Source organism: Belonocnema kinseyi, chromosome 3 (genome assembly GCF_010883055.1).
Source record: "Belonocnema kinseyi isolate 2016_QV_RU_SX_M_011 chromosome 3, B_treatae_v1, whole genome shotgun sequence".
Lineage (NCBI taxonomy): Eukaryota > Metazoa > Arthropoda > Insecta > Hymenoptera > Cynipidae > Belonocnema > Belonocnema kinseyi.
In genome coordinates, this window is record NC_046659.1 from 97,224,507 (window position 1) to 97,251,764 (window position 27,258).

The following is a 27,258-nucleotide window of genomic DNA, read 5'->3' on the forward strand; positions in this document are numbered from 1 at the left end:
TTTGAAAATTAAAATTCGAACATTTTTTCTAAAGCCTCCAGGGGACTTCGTTTTCGCACGAAAAAATTTTATGTGCCCTTATTGCATCCGGACCCACAATTACACATAAGTTTTGGAACGATTACCTAAATTTAGTGGGAATCAGTAAATTCCCCAAATTGTAGGGAATATTCCAAAACTTTCGTATACGTTACCCCAAGTTTAGGGAAATTTCCCCAAAAATTGTAGGTATTATCTAATTTCCTAAATTTTAGGGAATTTTCCACAATTTTTTAGTGAGTAGTTTTAACGAATATTTCCAAAACAGAGTGTTTATATCAACTGTGTTATACTTTGCTGCAGTGCCTTATATTTCTTTGTAAGCATATCTGAAGAAACAACACTCGCAAAGTAGAATACAGTCGATATATACTCGGGCTTTGGAAATCATCGTAAAGACTATTTTCTTCGAGAGAATCGTATTTACTTTTTTAAAAAGAATTTATTATATTTGTAATAAATGTCCAGGGGGCACAAAATTTGGCGACGTCTTTACGATATCGTTACGACATCTTTACGACATCTTTACGACATCTTTACGACATCCTATGTCCATGTCGTTTCGGTGTCTTTGCCATATCGTAAAGACATCGTCAGATCACACGACTTATTTACGATATCGTAAAGACACCTTAACGACATGGACATAGGATGTCGTAAAAATGTCGTGAAGATGTCGTAACGATGTCGTAAAGACGTCGCCAAATTTTGTGCCCACTGGGTGAGAACTTCTTTGAAAAAAATACATTTTAAATACGTAAGTCGTGTTTGAACGTACAAACTTTTTCTTATGGAAACGAAAAAATGGTAATATCAGGCCCTTCTGAAAACTAAAAAATTTTTAAAATTATTTTAAAATATATTCTTAGTGTTTTGGAATAAAAAAATCATTACACTTTTCTAGATATTACCTCAATTGATAAGACCTCGCCGAAAACTCAAACATAAGAATAACCCGACCAGAGCCCCACTAGCACCCAACCAGAGCCTGAAGATTACCCGCACGGAAATTAATGAACGAAAAGGCCCAACCAGCCCCTGACCAACCACCGACGAGGCCCCGACTGAAATTTTGACAACAAAAAGCCCAAATAGTCCCCGACATGTCAAATGGGGTTATTTCCACACGTGGTAAGGTAAATGTCCCAATAATCGTGACCTTAGTCCCAGTCATCTTGATGCAAGTTTCCTGCTTTTCATTTCATTTGAATAAATGCAATTTCTATTCATTATTATAAAATGCTAAATACAATTGGGTTTTATCATTAACTGTTACTTTTAACATATATTTTTAATAATATATTCCAATTATAACCAAGTTTCACGATTACTGGGACCGTGGCGATTGCTGGGAGTTGGTACTTTCAACCTTCAATACATTAAGTATGCACACACATGATGGAGTAAAGCGTATTATTTAAACAATTTATTGTTGCTTGCCACCAAAATGCTCAAATACGGTCGCTGTACATTTTCCAGTACATATAGAGCCTTCCGAATGGAAAGGGTCAAAGTTTCATGGTCATAACTCGTGACCTATATGAGTTAAAACAATGTACTTTTTTTTCTTTTACAGAATTTAGTCCTCTATAATTTATTTTTTCGAGATTTTTCTGTAAGATATATACGAAACGAGCAGTTTTAAAAAAACTTTTATGATTATAAATAGCTCAAAATAGCAAAAAAATTATGTTTTTTTTTTTAAAGTCATAACTCTTGATCTATGAACACCATAAGATTATATTTTTTTAGATTTACGCAGAATTGGCTGCCCTGCAAGTTTTTCTCTTGCTCCAATTATGTAGCTTCACGGAGAAGTGAATTTTTTTGAACAAACTGAACACGAGTAATTTGCCCTGAAAAATAGGTCAAAATCGGTAAACTTTGTGAGGCTATAACTTATGACTTAAAATATATTACTTAAAATATTTTTGTTGTTGTAAAATTAACAGGTTCCAGAGTACAGATAAAAATGTGAGAATTGGATTTTCTCGCCTCTTTTTTCCAAAAATTGCGGGTTCTTTGAAGGACCATAACTAAGCAACTATTGAAGATAGAAGGTTTTTTTTCTGCCCTCAAATTTTTCAGAATTTCCTCTAGTTTAATTTTGGTGTTAAAACTTTTGCTCTAAAATGCAATGGGGCAGGTCAGTCTACGCAAACACGATTTTTGGAACTTTTTTCAAAAATATCTCGGGACGCACAGTGTTAAAACGTTTCAAAAAATCGTTAATCATATTTATATTTTCCATGTGTAATGTCACATTTCGCGTAAGAACATCACCCCCGTCTCACAAATCGTCAAAAATCTATTATTCCTTCACCCAATTAGCAGTGAGACGTAGTTTTTGAACGACCTCTATGGGTAAAGAATTCTTATCATAGAATACAGATTTTGTAAAAAGTAAATAAATAAAAATGCAATCAATAGATTCAGATACTTCTACATTTCTAAATATTGATTATTAAATATAGCAACATCAAAGCAGGAACTAGGAAAGTTCCAAGTTCCAGGAAAGTTGAAGAACTTTAAACAAGTTTTTAAAAGGTTGTAAAAGTTTTCACAAAAGTTTACAAGAGTTGCCTTTTTAGAATGCCTTACATGAATTGTGGAAGCAAAACCAGTTAAAAATGTAGATTTAGTTAACTCGTTTATCAAAATCAGGTTCTGAAATCACTTCTGCAAACAGATATCTGTTTTTTGCAATCTTTTTCCGGGGGGTAAAAAATCGATTTAATTATATGGAACTTATATGTATAGTAAAAGCTCACCCTTATTCAAATTATATGGGCGTTCTGTAGAATCCCTTCCATCGTGATTTCCAACTAGAGTAACTGGAGTCGTGATATTACTCCTCTTTAGCAAAGCCTCTTCCTTTTCCTTGACTATAATGTCGATTCCATTATTTTTCATTCTTCCGTATTGCGGTCTTCTCAAGACAAAACTTCGCAATCATAATGGATATTGAATTACGAGAGATGTACAAAATTTTCGCAAATTCAGGTCGAGACGAACTTGTATTTAAAATACTCGATGGCTACTAAAGAGACTCGAGTAACCCATGGAGTGCCTTTTAAAAAGGCGTAACTCCCCCTTTTTTCAAGTAGCGGATTATATATTAATTGATAAAAGTTGTATTTGTCCAAAAGTATTAAACCCTCCAAATTGTAGTTCGATCGGATAATATCTTCTGTTCTGTGTATGGATTTGAAAATTAAAATTTTGGAAAATTAAAAAAAATCCCTGTGGGTCTAAACTTATGTTGCATTTTTTATAGGTACACTTTTTATTACACCATTAAACCATTTCCCTTTCGGGGTAAGCGTGACTCACTCGGCGAGGAAGGGAGATAATGTTCCGCAACACTGTTCCGACCCAGGCTGCTGATCAATTTCTCTAGCGATCACCCCAAGTGAAGAGCCTAATAAATAATAATATAAAATTGAAAATTATAAAACAAAATTTGAACTCAGAACTTTCTTAATACGTTCGAAAAAAGGAAAGGATTTTAAGGTTTCATAGTCCCGGGCAGAAACTTGAGACAGGCTCAAAATAGACATAGGGCCCAAAATTGACATAAGGCCCAAAACTTACATAGGTCCCAAATTTGGTGCAGGGTTCAAAACAGACATATGGCCCAAAGTTTATATAGGACCCAAAACTTACATAGCGACCAAAATTGTCATTCCCAAAATTTAACCATGACCGAATATAGACATAGGGCCAAAAATTGACATAGGTCCAAAAATATAAGCACATAAACTACGAAACCCTGCCTTGTAGGCACTCGGTGCCTGTTTTAACTATTTTTGTTAAAGTCGTTGGGCTCATTTGAAAGTTAATTTGACATCTATCAATTTAGAGAAAGTTATGTTATCAAATATATCGCAAATATACAAAATATACATTTTTGAAGATATAAAAAAAGTGGTCGAAGATTTCTAAGAACTTTGAACGTTTTAGAGATTTTAAAAAATTTCCGAAATTCATTTTAAACTTGTAAGATTTTAAGGTTTTTTTTTAATTCTTAGAAAAAATTCTAATAATTTAAAAAGATATTTAGAAGGTTATATACTTTATAACAGATTTAAAAAAACTTACAATTAAAAGATTTGAAAATTTTCTTACAAAATGTAAAATTTTGAAAAAACGTATATTATTAGAGAATTTAAAGAATAAAATTTTTAAGAACTTTAAAGGTTTTAAAAGTATCAATCAATTTTTTCGATATACCTTGGAAAATTTAACAAGTTCAAATATTTCGTGCTTCAAATCTGTTAGCTTGATTCGAAGGAGCATGTCATCCTTTTGCTATCATATAAAAAAATTCGTGGTGTGCATGATCTAAAAAATATTCAAAAAAGCCAAATTCATCATTTTTAAACCAGAAAATTTTTTTATCATGTAAACAAAACAAAGGCATGTTTCTTAGCGGGCTACTGAAGAAATTCCAAACACATGTAAAATTAAAAAAAAAGTACAGTCAAATTTTATATTATTATTCATTACTAAAAACTTTACCTACAACAAATTTGACTTAATTTTTTGTCGATAGGAATTTTTTTCAAATTTTCCAAAATTTTAATTTTTAAATCCATTCATCGATCTCCGATCGGACAATAATTTTCAGGGCTAACTACTATTGGGCAAATACAACTTTTACGCTCTATTAGAATCCGCTACACGAAAAAAGTTATTTTTCGGCTCACTCTAATGCGTTTTTCTGACGCACTGCGTGAGTTATTCCAGTGTTTTTAGTGGTCGCCGTACTTCATTATTAAATATTATATTTTTGTTGGTCTCTCATTTTTCACGGAGTCATTGAAAGAATTTTCCATAATATTTTCAACATTTTTTCATATCTTATGAAGTATTTTAAGTATGCTCATCTCGAATTGAGGAATCATTTCTTAAACAAATTTTCCTAAATTCCAATGAGTGGTTTAATTAAAAAAATTAAAGAAATGGAACCTCCAGAGGTATGAATTTATTTTATTGGTTTAGGACACCGACTGTTCATCATGCGTGGCTGCAGATACTTGTCGACTTAACCGGGTGAAGTACTCCTCAACTTCTTGTAACATCCAAGGTTCTGGTACTCCAACTCTTTGAGTTCCAACGCAATGTTCAATCCTAAAATTTTCCTCAGATTTGTAATTTTTTTCTCGTTCTTCATCGTACTCGAAATTTCCATATAGAGCCAATCTAGATCCAGGAATAACGTCACGTACTCGTTTAATCTGCGAGTTTCCATTCTTAGAATGCTGCACACTTAGCTTACAAATCTGTAAATAGAAAATATTCAATTAATGCATTCTAGCTGAGATTATCTAATTTTAATGCAATTATTTTCATCTGCTGTATGAATTAATTCCTGATAAAATGTTCCAACTTTTAATATTTTTAAAACGTTTTCCGGTGAGGAATTGAAATTTTTTTACCCTCTTAGTTATTTTCTACACCCAGACTTTGTGTAGGGCCAGCTGAATAATTAAGAGTTGCCGACTTAATTAACTCACCCCATAAAATAAATGGGAAGTCCTACCTGAACCCACAGGGATTGGTTCAGCTTTCGATACAAATCTTCCGGGTCGTAGGCCCAAGCTTTATCCGCAATCAAACTGATATTTGCGAAAGCGCTGCTTAAAAGATCGTCATCATGAGACGAAACTGAAGATACCATTATCTAAACATCCTACAATATTTTTCTACGAACAACTAAACAAGCTTAAATTCTAGAAAGATGAAATGCACATTCTTCTTAAAATTAAATAATTAAATAAACTATTAACTTAATTCTTTGTGTGTCTTAAATTAATTTAAAAAATGTATAAAAACTTCAAAAGACACAGCCTTATGGACAACGTTTTCCGATTGAAATGACACAAAAGATTAAACAAATGAGGGAGAATCGCAGACTCAAAAATTAATTTGTACATCGCCAATTTCACATTACAAGCATCTACAATTTTTAAAAATATTTTTCTATTAAACCCCATGATCAATAATGCCTTTTAGTTTTTTGTTGTGTGTTTTTTATATATTTAGTCAAAAGTATTGCTTTTCAAAAAAGTTAAAAACTGAAGAGAACGCATATTTATGTTTAATTTCGTTTTAATTATTTCATTGAACAGCCTTCTGTTTTTAACTATAATTTTATAATTTTCTGAAAAATTTGTAGTTGATTCGACTAGACATTCTTTTAAACGTTTACAAACTTTATAATTAATAGTCTTATGTCACCAATGTGTACATAATTTCAATCAGGGACGCTGATACTGAAAATATAAAGATTCAAAGTTTTTAGACAAAAAAACTTTCAATAGATGTTTGAAATACCCAATATCGATTTATTTGGTGAATTACGAAACTATATTTAAAAAAATGTCAATGATCACATTGCATTTTTTTAAAATAGTGATTTAAATTTGAATTTTCCGCTAAACGTGATGCGGAGTTTGCGGAAAGTTCAAATGATCTCAACCAATGATGTCTTTCGGAATGAATAGATTCAAAATGAAAAGTGTCCAATGAAAACACTTTATGGCATGTGTGTCGTCTGCTAAACTTGAATGTGTTTTTTTGTGAACTCGTCTTTACAATGTTTTTTTTTTTATATTATGCAATGCTGACATTTATTGTTATTTGAGCTATTTGATACCACTGATATTATTCATTTGATACATTGATAAACGTCTTACACACTGATTGAAATAGTTTTATTAGCATTTATAAAAAATGTTTTAAAATGTAGATATTGGAATCAGTGATATTCGTAAAAAAGGAACGATATAATTGTGGGTTCCTTAACCTCTTCGTTATGTTTTGAAGATTCAGCGGTTCCAGCAGTTACACTATATCAATATATTTATTAAGTTAAAAATATTCAATTAATTACGATAAATATTTACTATTTGTGAGTCAGATAGATTTTTTACAGACAATCATGTTTGGAACATTACGTGACAAGTTTCATTCTGTTCAGGAAGGAATATCTGCAAGGTTTGTTTATGTTTAATTGGTTTTTCTATACAAAAAAAATACAATGTAGCTAAATTTACACTAACGTGAAGAAACTTTGTCCAATTAGCGAAAAAATTTACGAAATATAATGTTAGCAATGCCATGTTGCTGTAAAAACTATATTTTGATTATAATTGTAGTATACAGTTTTTATTTTTTTGTTTTGTTTTGAAGTTCTCAGAAAACTGAATAAATTCGTATAGCTGATTCTTAAAAAAAAGGGTTAATGAAACTTTCAGGGTGTAATAATATTATATTTAAAACTTCATAATATTTATTAATATTAAATTTAATTCGCTTGTTAATTTTTTGTAGAAATTTAAAATATTCGATTGTAAATTAAATTTTTTGTTGAGAATAATGCATATTTTCTTGTTGAAAAGTGAACTATTTTGTAGAATATTCAACAATTTGTTTTCTTTCTTAATTGAAAAATCTTGCATCATTGAAAGTTGAAGACTTTTATTGAAAAAATATCTCTTTAAGTAGAAATTTCCTTTTTTTGTGTGAAAAATGCAATTGGTTGGTCGAAAATTAATCTATTTTGTTTGAGGATTCAACTGTTTTAGATTTAAAATTAGAGTCTTGTTCGGTTGAAATACCAAATATTACATTTTTCGTAAAAAATTTATATTTTTTAGTTGAAAATTCGTTTCTTTTAGTTCAAAATTCAACTGTTTTGCTGAAAATTCAATCATTTTGTTAGAAAATCCAACTGTTTGGTTTAAAATTAAGTTTTTGTTGAGAATAATTCATATTTTCTTGGTGAAAAGTCAGCTATTTTGTAGAATATTCAACAATTTGTTGTCTTTCTTGATCGAAAAATCTTTTTTGATTGAGAGTTGAAAACTTTTATTGAAAAAATATATCTAAGAAGAAATTTCCATTTTTTTAAATGCATTTGTATGGTCGAAAATTAATCTGTTTTTGTTGAGACTTCAACTGTTTTTTATTGAACATTAGAGTCTTGCTCGGTTGAAATATAAACTATTACGTTTTTCATTGAAAGTTTTTTTTTTGTTGTTGAAAATCAGCCTTTTTGGGTTAATAATTCAACTATTTGGTTGAAAATTAACTTGTATTGAGAATTCATTTTTTTGTGCTGAATAGTCAATTATTTTGTGAAAAACTCAACACTTTTATTGAAAATTCATCTTTTTGGGTAGAATTTTTTTTTTCTTGAAAAACGAAATTGCTTGGTTGAAAACTAAATTGTTTTTGTTGTGGATTCAACTGGGTTCGTTTCAAAATTAAAGCCTTATTTGGTTGAAATATTAACTATTGAATTTTTCGTTGAGAATTCATCCTTTTTTGTTGTTAAAAATTCGTCTCTTTGGGTTGAAAATTCGACCGTTTGTTTGTAAATAAACTTTTTGTTGAGAATTCATATTTTCGTGATGAAAAGTCAATAATTTTGTAGAAAATTCAACAATTTATTTTCTTTCTTGATTACAAATTCAACACTTTAATTGGAAATTCATATCTTTTGGTAGAAATTTCCTTTTTTCTGGAAAATGCAATTGTCCAAATTCCTAACAGCATTCAGATTTTATAGTATTAATTGATATATTTTCAAATACTTAAATCGTTATTTTGATGATTCTTAAAATCTGAAGCTAAGTAAAGTTTCTTCTTCCAAGTTAAGATTAAAAATGTATCTGCTTAACAATTTAAAGTTTATAGGTTTAAAACAGTGTTGATAGTTTTAAACTTCCAAACTTTAAATTTTTCTTACAAAATTTAAACGGATCTCTCTAATGGTTTCGAATTCTAAAACGTTTTAATTTAATTTTTTTTTTAAATAATGAAATTTTTAGCAAAATAAAACTAAACATTTTCGTTAAAAATGTTCCTAAAAGTTTTAGCGTCTAAGTCTTCACTACAAATTTAAAACCAAAAATGTACAAGACTAAACACTTAAATTTAAACCAATGACTAATTCTTGAATCTTAAACGCTGGTTTAAATGAAATTCCGGAATTTATCAAGTGTAATTGAAGTTATTCTTGAAATTTTTTCAATTTAAACTTGTTTTCAATTATTAAGGCTTTTAATTCGCATTTGTTTTCTTTTAAATAAGTATGTAAAGAAGCTGCTATTTTGAGTACAGTATAGTCAGTCAAGTAATAAAAGGCTCTCTTTTTTAACTTATAAAGTTTTGAATGATTGAAATGATGTAAAACAAGTGATTTTGATTGATGTTCGAATGGCATTTTCCAATTTTAAACTACTCTGTTTTAACATATTATTTATCCATAAGGGATTTTAATTTAGACTTGTACCATTTTGAACAATTTAAATTTAAAAATTCCAGTATGTTTATATTTGGGAGATGACTTCGCTTTAACGTAGGTATAGGTACCAGTTAAAAAAAATTAGAAACCCCCTAAATCTCGAAACATTTGTATTCGTACAGTTGAAGTAATTCCCTAAATAATTGAAGTTTTATAACTGTCTAAAATGAAACTGCAATTTTTTTCAGCATTCGAGGTTTAACAATTTCAGAATCCGCAAAGTCGAAGAAACCTGAAAATATTAGAAATGTAAATTACAATGCAGGGGCAGATATCCTGCATCGATATCAATTACAGTGGAACGAGTTGCATGAGCTGGCAGAAGAAAATGCCAGAAACGCACAAGATGTCGATTCTATCGTTGCTGCGATTCACGAAAAGTTAGAACACGAGTGGAAAAGCATATTTTGCCTAAATAACACATTGTCGGTGATACCAAAAGTTAATGACACGATAAAAAACCTTATGAACCAAATAGGTACGATCACATTTATTTTTGCCGTAAGTTTTAAACAAGCCTGAGATTATAAAAAAAAAAATGAATAGATCCGGAAATACTTACCTCCTTCTAATTATTACAAAAAATCTAAATAACACCTGTTTTGTCTGCAAAAACTACTTTTGATACTATTAAACACATAATTAATGGTTTTATTTATTTTTTGTTGTGCAATATTTTATACAACATGCGTCCAATCATTATAGAATTGAGGAGTTCATTATTTTTGAAATCTGGTGTACACCTTTAGTGAAATCTTGTGGAGTCCCTGGAACTCTTTCCAATCTTTTAAAATCTCGTGCATTCGTTTTAAAAAATTGATAAATCCCTTAATTTTTTGTAATCGTTTACAAATTCTTTGAAACTGTTGAAACCATTTAAAAACTGTGCTGATCCTTAGTTGCTTGATATGTTCAAAAATCCCATACATATTCCTTGGTAATCCTTTGAAATCCGTGAAAACTCCTTATAATCTTTCAAAATCGGTTAAAATAATTTAAATTCCATAAAATATTTCAAAATCTTAAAAGATGCCCTGAAATCTTTTAAACCCCTTTAAAATTTCCTGCATTTTTTTAATATCTTGAATATCCTTCCGAATCTCTTGAAATACCTTACAATATATTAAATTTCATTATAAATCAAATCTTTTAAATCTATTTAAAATCCTCAAAATTCCTCACCATCCTTTATAATATTCACAAACCTTTTGAAATCTTATGAAATCCGTGGATAATCTTTGGAAATTTAAAATCGTTTAAAATCTCGTAAAGTTATTAAAACCCATTTCAATTTGTTTAAATTCGTTAAAATTCCTTATAGTAGTTTCAAATTTTTGCAATTTTTTTAGATTTTCTAAAATATTATAAAATCTCTTTAACTTCCTTGCATGTTTTGAAAACCTATTAAAAACTCCTTATGTTCTTAAAAATCCGTTTAAATACTTTGACACCATATAAAATCCTTTTAGGTACTTTAAAAATCCCGTGTCTTATTTTGAAATCTCTTAAACACCCGAATAATCCTTGAAAATCTGTGAAAAATCTCTGAAAAGCTCTAAAAATCGTTTAAAATGCGTGAAATTCCGTAAAATATTTCGAAATCTTATGAAATTCCTTGAAATCTTCAAAATCCTTTTATAGTGTTTGAAAATCCAGCTATCTAATTTTGAATCAGTTATAACAGAGAAACAAATTTTACTAGTTTAAATCAGTGACTTCATCGATCGATTCTTTATTTCTACTGAATAATTAGTCAGTTTTACTGATTTATCTGTAAAGAGTAACTGATGCATAGCTAGAATTCAGTCACTGACTGAAATTAGCAAAAATGATGATTAATTCAAATTTGAAAAATTTGAAATTGCGTTAAATCATTTGAAACAAATGTTGTAATTCTTTAGAATAATTTATTGTCCTCGGAAATGCCTTTAAATCCCTTTAAATCTATTGAAATACTTTCAAATCACCTAAAATATTTCAAATAGTTTGAAATTCCATGGAATCTCGTTTACTTTAAAAATAATTGATAAATTTTGGATATATTGAGTAAAAAATATAATATAGTGTGCGAGGGGGGGGGGGGGTCATGAAAAATATTATTAATCCTTATGATAGGTGAAGCGTCTAAAATTGTCAAAAACCATTCTTATGCAGGATGTTCCCTTACGAAAAAATATAATGGGAAAATCTGTATTGGTCTATTATGTTTTTTCTATAATTTTTTCGGAATTGAAGGAGATTCATTATATAAAAACTACAAAGGAACGATTTTGTTCACACCATTTATAATCTCATATGGAAGTATGCGATACACAAAAATAGCGATTCGGTACAAATAAACTTTAAAGAGCAAAAATAGCTGAATTCCCTTCATATCTTTTAAATCGCTTGAAATTTCGTTGAAATCCCTTGATGTATTTGGAAATATTTTCTAAGTTATTAAAATCTTTGCAATCTTTTAAAAATTCATAGAAGTCCCTTGAAATCTTTTAAACCCCTTTTAAATTCCTTTAAAATCGTTGAAATAGTAATCTTTAAAATCATATAAAATACCTTGAAAATAAAATAAGTTAAATACATTTCCTAGAGTTTTTTAGAAATTCCTTGAAGTTTATAAAATCCCTTAAAATCTTGGAAATACTTGGAGATCCTATCGAATCCCTTAAATGATGTAAAATTCTTTTAAATTCCTTGAAATGTATCTTTTAAAATAACTTAAAATCTTTAAAACCCTGTACACGTTTTTAATTTCTTTTGTATTCCTTGAAGCCGTTGAAATCAATCAAAATCCCTTGAAATAAAATTTATTTTATTCCCGAAACTTTTCTAGAAATGTGTTGGAATGCCTAAAAATCCATTAAAATATATTTTAATATAGATTAAACCAAACTTATGCATGAAAATTCTCAAAAAAATTACCGTTCAAATCCCCAGAATCTCTTGAAACACCTTAAAGTTGAGCTTAAAACCTTTGGAAGTCCTGCACGAATATTTAAAATCTTTTAAGATTTTCTAAATCTATGGAAATTGTTTAAAAGTTGTTAAAAGATTTCAAAATTCTCCAAATCCTTTGAAATAATGAGGGGTCCCATAAAAGCTTGAGATTTCATTTATTTTTTAAAGTTCTCTATAAATACCTTAAAATTTAACATACATGATTTGTACATCCTTCAAAATTTCTTGATTTCCTTGCCGTTTTACGAATATCTTAAAATTCTTTTGAATCTGTTAAAATAGCTTAAAATCTTTAGAATCTTTTAAAATCCTGTAAATCCTTTGAAATAATTGAAGGTCCTATAAAATCTCTTAAACCTTGTAAAATTCTTTAAAATCCCTTAGAACCTTTGGAAATGGTACTGAATTCTTTAACATTCCTTGATATGTTTTAAATCTCTTGAAATTCTTTGGAATCCTTTAAACTTTATAAATATATATATAATCGTAAGAATCAATTAAATTAAGTAGAAATAATTTTAAATCCTTTGAATGTAAATTAATTGAAACTTATTAATTAAATTTCTCTTTAAAAACCCCGTCCAAATCTTTAGAAATGTTGTAAATGCTTGGACGTTCAATAAAATTCTTTTAATCTTGTGAAATTCTTCAAAATACATTTAATTCCCTTAAATGTCTGGATCTCTAAGGATTCTTAGAAATTTTATTGCATTTAATTTATATTTTATTTATCTACAAAATCTCTAAAATCAAGCCTAAAATCTTTGGAAAATTCACAGAAATCTTTTAAATCCATCGAAATTTTTAAAATCTCTTGAAATTCTTTGGAATAATTGGAGATCCTACAAAATCTCTTAAATCTTGTGAAATCTTTTGAAATATGTTCATGCAAATCTTTCGAAAAACTTAATATTCTTTGACGTTTCTTTTTAATTTTTTTAAATTCTTTAGAATCTTTTAAGGTCTTAAGAGTTTTTTAAATTGTATATGTTCTTTAATAACCCTTGAAATTATCGAAATATGTATAAATCCCTTTTAATAATTTGAAATACTATGTTAAATAAATAAGTCAATCACTTTTTTCAATAATTCAGCCTTTTTTATATTGAATTTCCTGTAATATTCTTTCCTAAATGTGTAATGCACACAGCTGTAGGTTATGAACACGTTGAAAATTTTACGAACTCCGGAAAAAATGTTAACCTAACAAAAATTACACACAAGAATCTCAGGCCTCGTCTAAGATTAAAATTATTTTTCTTTTAACTTACAATTTACTCACGACGCAGGCACATTACATGAAATGTTTGAAGAGGTTGAACACGCTCTTTTCGAGCTTGAAGATCTAAACGAAATGTTGGACTTGCAAAACAGACAAGTGGACCATAGGTTTCAATTAACTCTCTACAAGGAGAATAAAGTATCTGAATTAAATTCCGCTCGAGGTAATTGTAACGTACAATACTCAAGTATAATTTACATAAATATAAATACCTACATGAAAATAATTTTGTATTTCTCTTACTGTAATTATTATTTCAGCTAAATTAGCGAGCGAGCATTCTGAAAAAATATTGAAGCATGAACTTAAGCAACAAAGAACGTTGCGTGAAAGACAAGCAACTTTCGAAGAGGCTTTCAAAGAAGAATTAAATCAGTATAAAGCGACCGGCTCCATTCCAAGTATGTATTGACATTTTGAAATTTCCTTCATCTTCTTAGCGATCTACTTTAAACTCCAGTTTTGTTTAAAAAAAATCTGTTTTATGTTTCATCGGAACTCTCCTGAATTGAATTAATATAGAATGAAATTAAGAATCATGTTTTTAACAATTTCCATTCTGAGAGACCAGAAGTTATTTAATAAAATTTTCAAAAAAATATAATTCAGTACATGGACTCAAACTATTGACAATATTTGGCATTTTTTTAGGGATACTACTATTTTGTCACTATTTTGAAAAAAATCTACTAATGCTACGATTTTCTAGTAATAATTCATATTTCAATCGTACTGTTTCAAAGTATTTATAAATTAACTATACATTCTAAATTAAAAGAGTTTTAAAATTAACCATTTCATTTAAATACATTCATAAGTATAAAATATCAAATTGGAAGCATTCATGAGTAAAATATCTTAGAATTGAACAATTTAAAAATAAATAAATTCCAAATTTAAAAATATTCAAATGTGAATATCTTTAAGAATAAAAGTAAAAAAATCATATATTATTAATATAGAAACTTTCCAAGTTTTATGTTATTTGAAAATAGTTCAAATTAGAATTCTTTCCCAATTATAAGAATTCAATGAAAACATATTCGAGTTTGGAAAAGAATGAAGTTGGAATTAAACGAAACAGAAAATTGAAAATTTTCGACTTTCAAGCAGTTAAATTTACAAAAAAGAACTAGAAACTATAAAACATTCCAAATTAAAAACACGTTTTAATTAACAAAATGCTCAATGTCCAGCAACTTATGTTCAAAATGCATGTGAAATATAAAAGAATATAAAAGACGGGATCAATCCCTTTATTATAAAATAATTATTAAGATATGGGCATCAGTGAAATTGGCAGCTTATTTATGCTTAAATAATTGAAAGTATGTAGAAATTCTTCAAATTTTAAAACATTTCAAAATCAAATTTTTCTTGGTTTTGAGAAATTTATTAATTTGATTGATAATACTGAAATAGGAATTAATTCTCAAAAATTTTCTTTATTTTTGTGAATATTTCACATCAGAGTTTAGTACGTTTCATGTTATTCAATTATTCTCCTTGAATTATATTTTTCTCTTCCACTAAAAGTCTCTAATTTTGCTGAAAACCCCTGCAAAATATCTAGAACTTAGAAACCAAATTCTGTAACAACCTTGGTAAAAGAAATTAAATTTAGAACTTTTATAAAAAATTTTATCAAATTATAAGGAAGTATAAAAGAGCACTTCTATTAATTAAATTTAAAATTTACACAATAATAGCTTTTGGAACTTTAAAAGGCTTGCATAAATTGCAAACTTATCCATTTATTAATTTCATTTGTGTGAATATAGAGGTATAAATAAAAAATCTTCCTCATTTTCCTTATTTTTGATCACTTATAGAAACAAAAAAAGAAAACTATAACATAACAATTTTTATTTTTATCTCCATTCTACAGCCTAAAAACTTTAATTTGACGAATTTTTATGATTTTTTAACCACTAAAATAAAAAAAAATTAACATAGCAAATTAAACTTTTTACCTAATTTCTGCGTTCCAGTCTCTTTAAACTTCTAAGATAAACTTAGAAATAAGACTAAAGACGGCTAGCTTCGATTAAATTCAACCGAAAAGTGCTTGCACATCAAGTTTCTCTTTTTTATGTGCTTTGGGGATTCTCCTTGGTTATTTTAGGCCAAGAATGAAAAAATCGTACTACGCGTTTTGGAGAAAAACTATTTTTTCATTTTTAACGATTAAAAATCTCATTTTTCTCGAAAACTACGCAAAATGTGTATAGTAGCTCATATTTCAAAATTATTCCACTTTCTGAAATCTATAAAAATATACTCTTACCTAATGTTTATCCTGTTTATTTTAATAAATTAAAAGAAAAATAGAAAAAGTCGATTTGTTTGTTTCTAGTCCAGCAACAATGTTAAAGTAAATGATATTTTAGTCTATTTTTGTCAATTTTTCAAATTATTTACAACAAACTAGATAAACATCTGGTAGGTGTATACTTTTATAGATTTGAGGATGTAGAAAAATGTATTATTATGAATTACTTTTCACATTTTTCGGCTTTTTCGAAAAAAATGAGTTTTGTAATCGTTAAAAATTATTTTTCTTCAATTTTAGAAATAAAAATGAATTTTTCTTTAGTTTGAAGTTTAGAAACTTTAATATTCTTATCCAGCATGTTCTTCAAATTTTTATTGAACTAAAAGCAAACATTAAAAATTATAATGTTGTAGTTCGTTAAAATACTTGTCGTTTTAGTCTATTTTTTGTTGTTGGGAAAAGTGGCGTAAAACAGAAAATAAAAATCTAGTAACAGTATATTTTAACATATTTTAGAAAGGTGAACAATTTTCAACTATGATCTGCTATTTATATTCTGCGTCGTTTTCGAGAAGAAATTTGATTTTTAATCGTTAAAAATGATGTTTCTTCAATAATAGAAATAAACATTAGTTTGTATTCACTTTTATGCTTAAAAATCTTACTGTTATCATCGAAAGTGTGTTTAGAAACACAAAATACAAATCTAGTAACAGTATATTTTAACATATTTTAGAAAGTGGAACAATTTTCGACTATGATCTGCTATTCATATTCGGGGTCTTTTTCAGAAAAAATTAGACTGGATGTACAAGTACTTTTGGGCTGAACCTAATCGAGGCTAGCTGTGATAAGCTTTCTTTCTTTTTCAGAGACTTCCAGATCAACTGAAGGTCCGTCTTTAGACGAGATCGTGCTGGAAACGGATTCTTCGGACTTTGACGCATTTTTGAGAAGTTAATTAATAACTGTTTGATGATAATAAAAAAATAATTTCGGTCAATTCCCTTGTTATGCGAAAACATAAAAAGCTTTCCAGGATTGAACGATGATTGACTGAATATCGGACAAATAGAAATTAGGTGAGCAAACCTTCCATTATGTGAAAAAAAAACATGTTTATTTTTATTAATCTATACACATTACGAGAATGAAACCTTTTATATTTGTACATGATGTACGAATTAGGAATAAATATAGAAGAATTATGGGAACGTAAAGACAATAATAAAAATAAGATTGTTATTGGCAGATTGAATTGTCTTTCTGTATCTGGAAGAGCTTTGACGATCCTAGAGATAATATGTTTTGTTCGGACCTTTGATTCTTAAGATGTTGTTTCTGGAGGTCTTTTTTTTAAGGTATTAAGAAAATATTGGTTTTAATAGAAATGTGCTTTTATTTTTATCAAAATTTAGAATCTACCGAATCGTGACCTCGATATTGCTCCACCTTGTTGTCGCTGTTGTTGTCGCGGTTGTTGTTGTTCTTGAAAACCGTTGTTGAAGCTAGTCGGAATTCGTTGTTCAAATTCAGGTGCGCTGAAAGAATTGCAATTTATTTGTTGAAACTATCAAACTTGAGTTTAAATCTCAACTCTTTATAAATAATAAAGGCAGAGGGACTGACCATCCAGTGACATTTTCAGCGGCATCACAAGTGTTTATGAGGTCATTAAATGCATTTCCTTCGCCGCAATTTTGAAGTCGTGGACGTCCATTGACACAGACATAATATCGTTGACAATCTTGTGGACTTCTGAAGAATCTTAATTCTCCAGTCTGATAGCCGCCTTCCTTAGCGTTTGGACAACTAAATCCTAGGTAGGCTGTAGGAAAAAATATACGTTGAGAAAAATCTTGCACATTCGAAGCCGAAAATAATAATATTTATAATTGATGCAAACTCCTTTTTAAAAAAACAAGGATCCAACGACCAAATTTGGACCACAACGAACGAACAAACAAAAAAAATCCTATTGTAATCTGAAAAATAAAAAAAAATTTTCGGAACAAAATAAAAAAGAGGAAAGAAAAATGAGAAAGCAGCCAATCACATCCCCTTCCTTCTCTTTTTCTTTCTTTCGTCTTTTTTATTTTTATTATCATCAAATTACAATAAAATAATATTCAAAATAAAAAAAAATAAATTGCATTACCAACATTTCGGTACTTGTGCAGTACCATTATCAAGGCAAGACAAATATAATAGTTAGAAATTGACAGCACCCACGAACAGGTGCTCTCTCTTTGATACCTGAGAATCGAATGAGGTTGGTCATGCAATTTTATTTATTTTTTAAATATTTATTTTGAATATTATTTTATTGTAATTTGATGATAATAAAAACAAAAAAGACGAAAGAATTGTTTTTTTTATTTTTCAGATTGCAATAGGATTTTTTTAAACAGGAGTTTGCATCAATTTGATTATTGGACGTTAAATGGTATTTTTAATTTGGATTTTAATCTAATTTAAATTTCTTCAATTTTCAATATTTATAATTATATTTTACCTTCGGCATCACAATCTGACACCTGATCAGGCCAATCGCAACGATAAGTTTCTGAATTATAAGCCAGACCCTCTGGACAATCAAAAACGTACCCTACACCATCCGCACAGTTCATGAATTTACCACAATTTTGTTGGTCACCAACTTTAAAGTAACCAAATTGATGAGGACAATCTTTGGTTGGCTGTGCTGGTTCTGAAATACGTCAAACATAATCAAATCAAATTTTGTAAGGGGTCATCCATAAATTACGTAACCGTTTTTTTTAGAGGGGGGGGGGGGCTTACAGAAAGCGCTGCTATCATTCTCTGTACAAAAATATCTAGAACTATTAGTAAAGAATTTCAATCTTCTAAATTCTTGTTAAAAATGTAAAGTTAAATAATGCGATCAAAGATTTGAGACAATTGTACAGTCTCGTTTTAACATGTTTTTTTAACATTTATTATGATCGCAATTGTTCCTCAAAATGTTTAGGTTATGTTAGTTTCTCAACAAATCTAGAAAACTTCATAAAGCAAACCTACGGTTTATTATGGCAAATATCACTATATTTACTAAAATAACATGTAAACAAATTCTGCAAACAAGTGAAGAACTTTCTCTTTAAAATGAACTTCAGAAACATAAATATTCAAGGTGTATAATAGAAAATGAAGCATTTTTGAATGTGTTTTTTGAAATACTTTAATTTAGAAGATTTAAAATTAAAAAAATTTAATTTTAAAGATTTAAAATTGAAATTTATGTAATTTCATAAACTTGCAATAAAAATTATTCAAGTTTAAAGATGTATAAACATAATTTCTCAAATGTTGATGATTTTGAAGATCAAAGGTCGAGAATTTTTAATTCTAAATCTTCGAAATTAAAAAAATGACTAATGTAAATCAACATGGCGCAGAAATTTTAATTGTAGAACTCAATACTTGCATTATTTTTAATTGTAAATTTACAAACTTAGAACTTCAATGTTTTAAGATTTACAAAGTTCTAGAGTTTAAAAGAATTAAAACTGAAGATTCTTAAATTTTGAAAATATAGATTGACAATTTATTCATTTTTCAACATTTATATTTTAAAGGTATTTAATTTTAATCGTTTTTTTATGGTTCACTCTGAAAGATTTGCGATTGAAGATTCATTAATTTGGAATGTTTATAATTTAAAATTATATTTGAAATATTTCTTGAATATTTACTTTAATTTTGAAGATTTACAATGGAGGATGCTTTAATTTTTAAGATTCGCAATTGAAGACTCTTCAGTATTTAATTTTAATAGGAGAAAATTATGTAATTTTAAAATGATTTTTTGAAATAGTTCAAACATTAATATTTAAAATATAAAATATTTAATTTGGAAGATTTTGATATGAAATTTATTGAATCTGATAGATTTACAATTAAAAATTCTTCAATAATGAACAGTAAAACTGACAGCGTTTATTTCCTGTCTGAAATTCTTATAATTATTAACATATGTAAAATTTATTTCCTTGTATGAAGTGGCAATTCATGTGTTGCGGGTAGCAAGTAAATAAGAATTTATTTTTTTACTGGAAATTTTACAAATTTTTAATGAAAAAATCTGTCCAAGTTTGATTTGAAAAGTTTTAAAAATAATTAGTTGCATTGTTATCTTTTTCAATTATGATATCAGTCAGTTTACAATGCGTATTCGAAAATCTTCCACTTAAGAAATTTCGAATTTAGATTTTCAATTTAAGTGTACATTTTTTATTTAAAGAATTTTCAAATGTAGTTTTAAGCACGCAAACTTTTAAAAATTAGAATCCTTTGAAATCGGCAATTTTTGATAAAAAAAACTTATTTGGTTAATCATCTGTGAATATACATTATAATCATTTTTTAAAATGAACTGTATGTTAAGGATTCACAAGTGAATAATAATTAATTTTACAAGATAATTCCAAATCAGTTTAAAATTTAAGAATTTCCAGATTCTAACGTTAAATATTAAACTGTTTCAGTTGGAAAGCCGTTAAACAAGTGTAAACCCCCAATATCGTTTTAATCTAAAATATGAAACTTTAAAATTTGGAATTTTTTTATTAAGAAAAAACACATTGAAGGGACACACTGCATATGTCGTAATTGCCAAACAAGAAAGTACTTTCGAGCTATTGGTTAACTCTATTGAATTGCAAAAAGAGCGCTTTAAAAAAGATAACCATGCGCGAGAAAACCCTGGTCAAACATCGGCACGCACTTGAAAGTTTCAATTTTAACACATAAAAAGTAACTTTTAAAGCAACTATTTCTTTCCAAGAATTCATAATTTTTGACGGAAAAACTTTTACAGCGCACGAGATACGGGGAACAAGTAGTTTAAGCCAATAAACCGATTTTTGTAAATTTGGTACTTACGCCCGTATGCAGCGCGGACCTTTAATTACTTAGTATTTAAAATTTTTTTACTGTTCATTTAAATCAGGAATTATAAATCAAATATTCAAAACTAAACTTTAAATGTTACAATTTTAATTTTTCTATTTAAAAAAATTAATTTGCAAATGAAATTGTTGAATTTTGATGTATACTAAATATTGAACACCTATCATTATTCATAGACAAAATTCGAGTAAGTTGAAAAGCTATTTAATTGGACTGAACATATTCAGAATTAATTTAAAACGAAATATAGAGGATTTTGGAAAAACGGTAGGAAAAGTTTTAGGAAGAATTCAAATCATTTTAAAAGATGTTTAGAAGTTCTGAATAAATTTCAAAAATAATTTAACGTTTGAAAAAAATGTAAAGCAACATGTAGGTTTTTCAGGATTCTCAAATAAAATTTTGAAGCTTTTTAAGGATTTTAAAATTATTCAAAATGAAAATAATTTCACTTCTGATTTAAGAAGTGTTCAGTTTATTAAAAAAATCTAATCGCTCAATTTCTTAAATTTCTAGCTTAAAACTGCTTAAACTGATTTGCAGCTCAGTTTTTATTACTTGAAATGTAAACCTTTTTAGCGTTAGAGTTCGAAAGCTTAGCTTTCATTGAACGGGAAAAAATCGGGGAATGGCTGGGAATTTTTTCTGTGCTTAAAACTGCCACTCTGAACATTTTATATAAAAAATTTGCATACACTTCTGAGGACTCATAAATTAAATGAAAATGTATTAACTTACGAAGGCTTGATCTACCAAGACAATCAACGTCAATAGGATAACCGCAGGGATAATTAAATCTCACATTAGGATTGAACAGCAATCCCTCAGGACACAATTTCTCTTCACCAACCCCATCGATGCATTCTATATAAGCATCGCACTGCGAATGAACCGGAAATCGACCATTTTTCTCTGGACAAGTTACTGCAGATTTCAAATTCGATGTTTGAAGATTACGGCTTTGTTCTACTCGATTGTTTCCAAATTGGGACTGGAATTGTTTTCCGGTTTGTGCTTGGAATTGCGACTGACTTCCAAATTGATATTGTCCTCCAAATTGGGACTGTCCTCGATTGGAAGTCGTTAAAATTCTTTGAAATTGACCTCCACCTAAAATTAATGAAATTATAATTATAATTTATATCAATAGAGATGTTGCATTATAGTGACATATATTTCAAGAATTTTGAGCATGACTCCACAGATAGAATTTTAAACAATCAGGAAGTATAAAACTTCCTTGACATAATATTCCTTGACTTGTTAGTTAATTTTAATTAATTCTTAACTTGGAAAATAGTTTTGAGTCATTTCCACTTAGTTACAAGTTCTGAAAAGTAAGCGGAAATATGAATGGAGGTTTCTTCATAAGTGATGAAATATCGAAGTCTGAAAGGTGTTAAAATTTTGAACTTTTTTTAATTCGGCGAATTAAACATGGAATATTCGTCTGATTCGCTTGCGCTTTGAAATGTAGCCTTTTTGATTGTCTGCTTGATAAAAAGATTTTCTAATTTTAGATCCTTGTGAATTTCACAACTTCGGGTATTCGTTTTTTTTCAAATAAATAGTTTTAATTTTTTATTCTTAAAACTGTTTTTAAACCTTTTAAATTTGAAAGCCCTTTGAATTTTGATCTGTATAAAATGAAAATGACTATTTGATTTTGGATCATTTGGGTAGCTGCGGAATCGGGAAAATTTGGAAAAGTCCTGGAATTTTGAAAAAGAGCCGGGAAATTTGTATTATCATTTCCTTTTAATATTTTAATCATTGTTTTTGTACATATAAATTATTTTTTACCATGTTAAAATAATTTGTTCAGAATAAAATAATAACCAAAAAACTTAAATAATTGACATTGATTAATATTTTGTGTACCGTACAAGCGGAAATTATCTACAAGCCTATTTTTTGAGCTGCTGCTTAAGTGCCTTAATTTTTATAAAATTTTCATGAACTTTGTAGAAATTTTTGATGCACGTTGTTGGCTTTAGATTCAAGTGAATGAATAATAATCAAATTAATTATTCCCTCGCGATAGCAGGAAAGACAATAAAATTCTGCGTCTAATAAGCTCCCATTGAAGGGAAAATGTTAATTTCATAAAAAGATATTACAGAAAGACGTAATTTTTTAACTTAAGAAGTAGTCAACATATTTCGTAGTTCTTTGATTAATTTTAAAGTTGAGTCTTTATACCATAATGCCTTCATAAATTAAAAAATTATCAATTTATTATTCTCATTTGTGCAAATATAATTTGCGAATACAAAGCAAATTGTAATTTTTATATCATTTCTACATTCCAATCTGTTTAAACTTTTAAGCTGAACTATGAAATTAGACTATGCACGGCTAGCCTCGAGTAAATTCAACCGAAAAGTGCTTGCACATCCAGTTTCTCTTTTTTTATGTGCTTCGGGGATTCGCCTCGGCTAATTTAAGCGAAGACACAAAAAAATCGTACTAGGCGTTTTTTGATAGAAACGATTGTTGAATGTCAATTTCAGAAAAAAGTATTACAAAAAGACGTAAGATTTCAATTTTAGAAATAATCAACATTTTTCATACTTCTTTTATAGTTCTTTAAGATATTTTTAGAATTTTGTTCCTAGATTCTATCCTAGGGACGAATTCCGTACAAAAAGTAGCAAAATTTCAAATAAAGGTTGTACTCACCATTACCATATGATTAAAAAAAATTAAAAGCAGTAATATTTTTATAAATATTACTAAAACCCATTAACAAGTGATAAATAATGGTTTTCAAAACAGGTTTGTAAGTATTTATAGATTTTTTTTATAAAGCTGCGACGTTTTTGCTCCAGGTTTAACCCTGGGGCAGAATCTAGAGACAACATTCTAAAAAATTCTTGATAATTTAGTAATATACTGTTTAAATTTTTAATCGATTTTTTTTTTTAATTAGCCCTAAAAATTTTTCAAAAGTTGAACTGGAAAACTTGGGAAAGTCCTGGAATTTTGAAATCCGACTTCTGTAACAACCTTGATCATTGAAAAATTGGATCTTTCTAATAAATCATTTTTACAGTTTTTCGACTTTATCAATTTAAGGTTTTCCAATTTTGAATTTTTGCTTCAGAGCCAACTAGTTTTAGGTTTTGGTAGCATCGAATTTTTAAAACCTTTGAAACAAGCTTTAAAATCTTTTGAAACAATCCGGTTTGGCTCTTTGAAGGTGAAGGTTGACATCTAACATTGTAAGCAATCGTAACTTAATTTTTGTCAGACGATTTTAACTCAGGTACAGATTAGTGGACAGGGAAGCAGAAATCCTCTTCACGTCTGACCTCTAGAAAGGCACGGCATTCATTAACATTATTCGACTTATATAATCTCAACTCACTGGCCAACCGCTTAATGCTTAATGTCATGAACCTGAGTGGCAAAAACGTTAGCTTATGAGATATTGCCTTTGAAATAATAAAAGACTAAAATTAATGGAAATTAAATTTAGATTAAATAAACATTTATATTTCTCTTGAAAATCCAAAACTCAACTTTACTGACGAACTAAAAATTAAAAAAAAGACAAAGAAAAAAGTAGAAGGAAAAAGAAGGCGACCTTGGAATCCCCTTTCTTATTTTTTTCTCTCGTCTTTCTTTATTTTTACCTTTTTCATCTTTAATCAAAAAATATTTACAAAAATTAACCAAAGTTTTTATATCCATCCAACCCTTTGAAGACAATAACGATTAAAGTTGAAAAAATGTGTAAAAGTTAAAATCCATGAGGGAAGAACATTTGGTTTCTTCGTGGGTTTAAACAATTAGTAATTTTTGAAGTAATTTTTATTGCTTTAAAAATGTGTTGAATGAACACCGAAATGTTGGTAAATTTTTGTAAATATTTTTTGCTTAAAAATGAAAAAAAGATAGAAATGAAGAAAGATGAGATTCGAAGGTCGCCTTCTTTTTCTCCACTCCTTTTTTATTTTAAATTGAGGTAATATAGATATATATCTCAGTAATCGTGATAGTCAGTGATGATCCTAATAATCGTGAAGCTTGGTTACGATTGTAATATATTGTCAAAAAATAAGTTAAAATTAATATTTAATGATTAAATATATTTATTTGCAGCATTTTATACAGTATCAAAAGGAATTTCATTTAATTCCAATTAAATGAAAAAGCAAGAAAGTTGGGTCATATTTACGGGGATGTTTGCCTTGTTTGCACCTGTTCTTGAACAAATTAAAATTTTTGATTCTTGTTCTTAAGATTTTTTAATTTCCTAAAATTTTCTCATTATAATTAGTTTTAGAACAATGTCACGAAATGTGGATGTCTTTCTCAAGAACTGATTCCCAAATTGCAGTAATTTGTGGCCTTCTTTTATGATAACATCGTTTTCTTCGTCGTTAGTGGTTTTCTACACTTGAGTGTACAGTTGTACACTACAACTTTTGCAAATAGATTTACTTGACCTTATGAAGTTGTAAAACTTGAAATTAGAATTTATTATAAAAAATGTTACATTAAAAAAGAGGACAAGTTTATGTAAATTATTATATGAGAGTCCGGGACGACTTCATATGTTAGGTGCGTCGTGGGTGGTTTGAATGATTCGAATAATTAATCTGTGTTGGTATTAACCATATTCTAAAACATTTTATAGAACACAGGTACTTTTTACAGATAAAAAATTATATTTCATTTAAACTTTAAATTTTAATATAATGCTTTTGATTTATTTTTCAGTTGAAAAGTACAACTGTTCCAAATATTATCCACCTTAAATAGTTACAAGTGTAGATGATTTTCAACTTTTTCAAATTCAAAAGCGTTTTAAAAAAAGACTTCAGAATTGAAATTTTTAAAATTCAAAATCGAAATCAACTCATTTACATACCTTCAAATGTCAAAGGTTTTTAAAATGACAATCGCTTGGAGATTACAAACAAAAAATTATAATTAAATCAATCTAGGTAATACACTTATTGACTGCATTAATTAATCGACAACACACATACAAAAGGAACGTAGGAATTAAGTAATAAATATTTTTTGCAAAAGATAAATTATATATAAATCATGGAAAAGTAAGTTTTTAATAGAAAGAGAATTTTGAAGTTGGTAATGTAGAATGTTTATTAGTATCAGATAGTTCTTAAAACTACTATTTGTAATTTAAACCTAAGTATCTGAGTAGATTAAAAAATCAGGTTTGGAATTTATTTTGAAATTTACTTAAAAAATGAATGATAGCACTCACACGTGGTGAATCCCAGAAATAGGGTGGTGCAAAGCACAAGAACAGAGACCGGTGTTTGGATCATCCTGATGAAGGCAGGAGACCCTCGAAAGCACTAAATTGTCGAACACGCGTACCCTTTGATTTCAAAATGTGAACTACTCGCAGCATCTTCACCTTTCGTTACTTTTATTACCTCGGGCGAGCAAAAAAGTGAGAGTGGTATCATCTTTGCCAATCCAATAGGCACATGGAGGTGGCATCCATGGTAAAGTTAAAGAATTCATTGGAGAAGCGGGCGTGTGTGTGCTGAAGAGGGTAACACGAGAAAATAAATGATGTAAGTGTGGATAAGTGAATACACCTTTAAAATGTGTTTACTCATTTTTCCATTCAGAAAGCGTTCTGTGGTCTCATTGCAATACATTTACGACAAACGATGAATCAATCTCAGAATAACTTCTTTTTCTTCACTTCATTCTTTCGCTTGGCATCCAAAATATTTCTATACTACTTCCTCAAAGTGGACAAATTTTTTCTTTCCAGGAAGAATTGTATCCAGAAGGACTTTCAAAGTCTGGAATATTGAATAATTCAAAAAATGGTTTTCAAAAATTTTGTATTCTCCTTCATTATTTAAAAAATTACTAATGCAGGCCTCAGAGACCGGTTCCTATATATATTCTACATTATATTAAGCTGTGGTCCCGAAAGTCCCCTTTCTTCAAGATTTTGTCCCTATAGTGCCCTACTTTCAGTCAATAGTCTGAATTTGCTACATTTTTTATAAAACCGAGGCAACAAAACATTGAAGACATTAAAACTTTACCAATTTCAAATTGAGACTCAAAGCAGAAATTCCTATAATGAAAAGGACACAGAATTATTTTAGGTTTCAAAATAAATGCAAAAAACGTGTAAAAAAACTTTTTATTTTTTGGTTCGTGTATCTCATTTTCTTACAAGACTTTTGTAGGTCCGATAAGTTACTTCAAATTGTGATATATATGTAAATAGAATGTACACCTATTATTATTAGGCTGGTCCAAAAAAATTTAATAAATTAAATAAAATAAGCCATATTTTGCAAAAACGTGTTTGAGAGGCCTCTAAATATTTTTTTTTATTCCGTAAAGCATCCGTTAAAGAGGAACTTAAATATTTTTTATCCTGGTTAAATGCAGGGGATGTTTCGACAGCAAAAGTAACAATTTGTAAGGCAGCATTTAAAAAAATAT

The 27,258-nt window shown here is 28.4% G+C and overlaps 3 protein-coding genes across 3 annotated transcripts in view; 1 reads left to right on the top strand and 2 right to left on the bottom strand.

The window, feature by feature from the left end:
- Positions 1-5,883, bottom strand: part of LOC117169942 — a 32,991-nt gene extending 27,108 nt beyond the window's left edge. Inside the window, exons 1-3 of the mRNA XM_033356452.1 lie at positions 5,585-5,883; positions 5,053-5,324; positions 2,811-2,983 (exon numbers count right to left, since the gene is read on the bottom strand). Coding sequence (XP_033212343.1) covers positions 2,811-2,983; positions 5,053-5,324; positions 5,585-5,722 — 583 coding nt within the window. The 5' untranslated portion in view covers positions 5,723-5,883. The remainder of the gene's footprint in view (positions 1-2,810; positions 2,984-5,052; positions 5,325-5,584) is intronic.
- Positions 5,884-6,649: 766 nt separating this feature from the next.
- LOC117170195 (dysbindin protein homolog) lies at positions 6,650-16,950 on the top strand. Its single transcript, XM_033356786.1, has 5 exons — positions 6,650-7,041; positions 9,544-9,833; positions 13,600-13,755; positions 13,853-13,993; positions 16,740-16,950. The coding sequence occupies exons 1-5, from the start codon at positions 6,986-6,988 to the stop codon at positions 16,826-16,828; spliced, it is 732 nt and encodes a 243-aa protein (XP_033212677.1). The 5' UTR covers positions 6,650-6,985; the 3' UTR covers positions 16,829-16,950.
- A 123-nt stretch (positions 16,951-17,073) lies between these two features.
- Positions 17,074-26,233, bottom strand: LOC117170194 (protein obstructor-E-like). The gene is made up of 5 exons (XM_033356785.1): positions 26,042-26,233; positions 21,538-21,909; positions 18,383-18,577; positions 17,497-17,695; positions 17,074-17,408 (listed from the first exon to the last, which is right to left on the bottom strand). Exons 1-5 carry the CDS (start codon positions 26,103-26,105, stop codon positions 17,282-17,284), a joined length of 957 nt encoding a protein of 318 aa, XP_033212676.1. The 5' UTR covers positions 26,106-26,233; the 3' UTR covers positions 17,074-17,281.
- Positions 26,234-27,258: the final 1,025 nt, after the last annotated feature.